This window comes from Nannospalax galili, unplaced genomic scaffold (genome assembly GCF_000622305.1).
Source record: "Nannospalax galili isolate Female #2095 unplaced genomic scaffold, S.galili_v1.0 scaffold934, whole genome shotgun sequence".
NCBI lineage: Eukaryota > Metazoa > Chordata > Mammalia > Rodentia > Spalacidae > Nannospalax > Nannospalax galili.
In genome coordinates this window covers 599,330-604,848 of record NW_008334762.1, presented here as the reverse complement: position 1 = coordinate 604,848, position 5,519 = coordinate 599,330, and the positions used below count along the sequence as shown (strand labels likewise).

General features: G+C 35.5%; 1 protein-coding gene across 3 annotated transcripts in view; it reads right to left on the bottom strand.

The window, feature by feature from the left end:
• Wwp1 (WW domain containing E3 ubiquitin protein ligase 1) overlaps nucleotides 1–5,519 on the bottom strand; it is a 123,859-nt gene that overhangs the window by 40,178 nt on the left and 78,162 nt on the right. For all 3 annotated transcript variants that reach the window (XM_017797235.2, XM_017797234.2, XM_008829462.3), the window contains 3 exons: nucleotides 4,509–4,584; nucleotides 4,333–4,404; nucleotides 2,494–2,582 (listed from right to left, as the gene is read on the bottom strand). In XM_017797235.2, coding sequence (XP_017652724.1) covers nucleotides 2,494–2,582; nucleotides 4,333–4,404; nucleotides 4,509–4,584 — 237 coding nt within the window. The remainder of the gene's footprint in view (nucleotides 1–2,493; nucleotides 2,583–4,332; nucleotides 4,405–4,508; nucleotides 4,585–5,519) is intronic.

The following is a 5,519-nucleotide window of genomic DNA, read 5'->3' as shown; positions in this document are numbered from 1 at the left end:
ATAAAATAATTCACAATGAAATTAGTGACCTTTATAAAGTAAAGGCATCTAGGGAACAGGGTTTGGTCTCATTCTTTATAGTACTGACATTCACAGCTAAAAGACAGTGAAGCAGTGCCTGCAGCATACTAGATATGCAAATGCTGTGCAAGACATTTATACCTAGGGAGGTGGTGGCTTATATGTAAAATAACAAAGAAAAAAAATTCAAACATGCAAAGATTATAGGAACATATTATCCCAGGAACTCTTGAATAAACAATTTGATGAGGAGTCTAACCAACCAGTACAGGAATTAAATAAGGAACTCAGGAATAAGAAAGTCATGATATAGAACTAACTACATGCATTAAAACTGTCAAAATATAAAACTTGATACAAACATTTGAATGTGAAAAGAATGTGGATGTTATCAGGACAGTCACTGAAAAAAATCATTTTCTCACTTCTAAATATACCTTTCTTTTAATGTTTTAAATATTTCTCAAATTCAGAAAAATTCATATATATACAATGTGAATATCTACTGTGATAGGTAGGGTTTACTGAAAAAGCTTAATAATGTTTTGGACCAGATAAAAAATATGCTAATATAAACAAAGCTCTGATAATCCCTCATAAATTATTACATTATTTACTTCCACCAGTTGTAACTTGGTTCTGCATTTCTGTCAGTTATATCTAAATTGTGATTTTCTCATTCTGTAAACCTGTAAGATATAAATTCAAAGAGAGTTGTTTCTATAAAAAATATGAATTCTTAGGAAGACTTGATGAAACTGTTTAGGTTTAAAAAATCATTGCCAGTTTAGAAGCAACTAAGGGGGAAAATAAAGAAAAAAAAAAGGATTTTCTATTAGTTGCTTCACAAGTGTCTACTGTGATCAATGTATCTAGTAAATGTAGAAAAGTTCAATCTCCAAGTAAATCAGATTAGATTTAAGAGCACAAACAAAACTGACATACAACGCTGAAATTTAAAAGTTGAGCAATAACCTTATGTAAATCCATTAATTATGCTATATGCATACATGGACTATTATACAGCCTTTTGATAAAAGAGTATTAGCTCTTATATATGAACATGGATGTGCAGGCAAATGTATATATGGCATGACCCCAGGGCCTCATGCATGTTAGGCAAGGGCAGAACTACTGAGCTACTCTGGATCTGAGTTATACTCCCAGTCTCCAAATCAAACTCTCATATTTTATATACTGTAAAATTGTTACAAAAAATACCAGTAAGCCAGGCATGGTGATACGTGCCTTTAACCCCAGCACTGGGGAGGCAGAGGTTGGCGGACCTCTGTGAGTTCAAGGCCAGCCTGCTCTACAAAGTAAGTTCCAGGCCAAGCTGCGGGCTACAGGGAGGCCCTGTCTCAAAAAGACAAAAAAACGAACAAACGAACAAACAAACATACCAAAAAAAAAAAGTAAATATTTGCCATTTCACACCTATATTCAAATTCACATGTATATGTAGAGAAATGTACAGAAGGATAATCATCATAATGTTTGGGACTAGGAGATGGCTCACTGGGTAAAGCACTTGCCATGTAAGCAGGAGGACTAAAGTTCTGATCCCTAGAACACGTGCTCTGAGCATGTGGTCATGGTGACCTGCCTAGAATCCCAGCATGTGGAAGGTGGAGACAGGGAATCCCGGAACAAGCTAGCCAGCCAGACTAGCTGAAATGTCAAGCTCCAGGTTTAGTGAGAGACCCTGATAAAACATATTAGGTGTACAGAGATAGAAGAAGACACTCAACATCAACCTCGGGCCTACATACATGCACGCACACACACACACACACAAACATTCACCCACATAAACATGTGTACCCACACTCATGCAAGTATGCATACATACCATGCATATACATAACACATACATATGTGGCAAATAATAATAAATGCTAATAATTGTTACTTCTAGAATTGTATGACTATATTTTTGTTTCTAAAAAGGACTCTTGGAGAGGGCTGGAGAGATAGCTCAGAGGTTAAGAGCACTGACTGCTCTTGCAGAGGACCCGGGTTCAGATCCCAGCACCCACATGGCCGCTAACAACTATTTGTAACTCCAGCTCCAGAGGATCTGACACCTTCTTCTGACCTACACAGGCATTGCACAACATAGGTGCACTTACATACATGCAGGTAATACACTCATACACATAAAAATAATAAAATATTTTTTAAAACTCTTGGAGCCACCAGGAGTGGTGGCTCACACCTTTAATTCCTGCACTCCAGGAGGCAGAGGCAGGTGGATCTCTGTGAGATCCAGGTCAGCCTGGTCTACTTAGCAAGTTCCAGGCCAGCTAGGGCTACAGAAAGACCCTGTCTCAAAAAACAAAACAAAACAAAAACCTCTTGGACTGCTACTGAAAAAGATAATTCAAAATGTACATGTATCTTCTTAAAGAATAAATCCACTGCACACAGTAATACATGCTTATTTCAAAACAGGTAGGTTTTTAATTTTACCTTGCGAGGCCACCATAATCAAGGCCTTCTTCTCCTCTAAATATTACATATAATCGCCTCCTCAAGTCATATGGTTTTAATGCCATAATCTAATTAAAAACAAAAATGTAAAAATTTAAATACTCATCTACTGCATGTTACTTCCAAAATAATTCAATTTAAATTTAATCTGCATTCTCAAAATTGCACATTTCCCTCTCTCATTTTTAAGTCTAGAATTCATCTGTTTAGTTCCACAAACTAGATAAAAACGTATTGCTCTATCAAAATTTTGGAGTCACTTTCATACACTCTTTCCCCTCTTGTAGTATTAAACAGTAGTACTACTTTAGGCTAGTGGCAAGAGAGGGAGAGTTTGACACAGAAAGATTTTAAAACTAAATCGCACCGTCTTTCTCCTCATTCCTCAAATCTGTTCAAAATCTTTCAATGTATACTGGTAAATTCTTCTCTGTAGCAATACTTAGGAGGCAAAAGAATTTTCTCTGAATCCTACCTAAAGTACATTTATTTCTTAGGAATCAAGGCATTCACCTGCAATCCTTACTTATGTGATGACAATGCACATTTATACATTCTAGCATGCCTAAAGGGAAGACCCAACTAAAATTCCATAATTCATAAAAGTTTACATCAAAGTTAACAGTAAGTAAGCACATTTTACTTGTGGATAAAAATGAATTATTGCTACTACTATATGTCGAACCACAGTCAAGACTGACAGGTCTGGGTCTGAGCACACCTGATCAGAGCAGGCTTCCTTCAAAGGCAGTCATTGGCTCAATACGAAAGAGACCAAAACTGGAAAAGCAAAATAATGACTAACATGGATTAAGTCCATACCTGCTAAAAACAAGTCAAATAGAGCTTGGAATAAGTTCCTCTTGGAAACTTAAAATTTATTTAGTTAAGAATTTATTCATTTACACACAAAACAAGTCTTGATAAAGCTATGTTGACTATCTTGTCTAAAGTTTAACAACTGGTAAAATTATACTCTGATGTGAATGTCTCTAGACTTCAGTATTATTATTCCATTTTGACCAATATAAAAAATTAATAAAGCTCATATTTGAGTACACAAGAAAGTCCGAATCATTGCTTAGGAGGACAGTGAGAAGGCATGAAAAATTTTCCACTTCACCAAAAAAAAAAGAGATGGCATTATTCCTTTAATAATATTAATAACATTATTTTAATAATATTTTGCAGATAATTCCAAAAGGCAGGCATATTACATTCATTCATTCATTCATCAAATATTTACTGAATACCTGCTGTGCTCAAGGCATTATTCTAGGTATTGGACAAAGTCAAAGCAAACCAAGTGTCCATGCTCCCCTGGACTTCATTCCAGCAAAAGAAACAAAGAAATATATGTGAGGGAGCAGTGCTATGGAATATAGTATCTGCCAACTTAATTATGTTAGCACTTTCTCAACTTTTATTGCTTGAGGTAATAAAGTCCTAACAAAATAAGTGTCAAAACAGACCAGCTTGTTCTAAAAACGGTTTAAGCTTTATTTAAGTATACACCTAAATTCTTGATGGAATAATTGTCTCTCTGTCTTAACACCCTTGCCTATAAAACAGAGGCAGTGACAGGAGCTCTCTTCACAGAGATGCTGTGAAGAGGGATGAAAAGTAATGATCATACGCCAGTGCTGAGCAAATGGTCATCACTTAGTACATGGTGGGCTTTAACATAATTATTATTAGTCACTCTGAGAGTGGGAACCATTTTAATGGCTTAAAAACTCTAAAACCTTTAACACCCTTAAGATATATAGAATAAAATGAGGCAAAAGCACTATTTCATTTTGATACTATCTTCCCTACCTGTTGAAAGGAGTCTTCAAATAATGTCTGCCGGGACACATTGATCTTTACATGACTGGGTAGTGCATTAGACTAAAAGCAAAAATAATATCAGATATTATGTAAGCCACAGCATACATACAATATAAAGATCAGACTAAATGATTATAAATGAGATTTATTTACCACTGTAGTACCTGGCACAAGTAACGGAAGTGAGCAAGTTTCCATCTAAAGCTGCGTTCATAAGCAATCTGTGGACCACCTTTAGTTCTAAAGAGAAACAAAAGCAAAATAAATACAAATTTAATATTCAGTATGGATCAGAGTATGCCAGAGTCCTACACAGGACTAAGAAGGGTTATTTGCTGGAGATAAATACAGGTGTACTGGTTAGAACAATGGAGGTTTGAGCCATGAGGCTGTCACAGTAATAGAATACACAGACACAGACAAGAAACTACAAGTTGGGGTGGAGCTATTGATTAGTTCATTTACTAAAATATTAAAGTCTACTATAGACTATTTAAAAGAAAGCCTTTGTAATTCTTAAATCTGAGGAAAATGGACCTAGATAAGAGAGACATGGAAAAAAATATATTTTAAATCTAAACTGAACAAAAAACAGGCAAAGCAAAATCAAATTCCTTAGAGCAAGTTACATGTAGAGCATGTGGCACTTTTGGTCTATGGGACAAAGGTTCAACTCACAGTGAGAGGGCTTAGATCTCTTTGCTACTGAAAGTCTTTAGGGCACAACGAAGTTTCACCATCTTAGGAAACACATTAGAATGAATATAAATTGTCCTTACCCAGTGATATTCAAGTAAGTCATTCAACAAAAAGTTACCAAATGCTTACCCTGAACCTGGCACTCTTCTAGATGAGAGCATTATTTGCTAATAAAATGAATGAAAATGATTGTTTGTGGAACACATGTACTAATGATGGAGATGGACAAGAAAGAATGAAAAAGTATATATTGTGCAGTTTAAGGGGATAAATAGCTTTACAGAAAGAAAGAAAGAGAGAGAGAGAGAGAGAAAGAAAGAAAGAAGAAAGAAAGAGGGGAGAGAGAGGAAAAGGAATGAAAAGAAAGAAGGAAGGAAGGAAGGAAGGAAGGAAGGAAGGAGGAAGGAAGGAAGGAAAAGAAAATATTAAGCCTTGTTAAAAGAAAAATGTAAAGAGGAAAGTAGTATTTGCCCCAA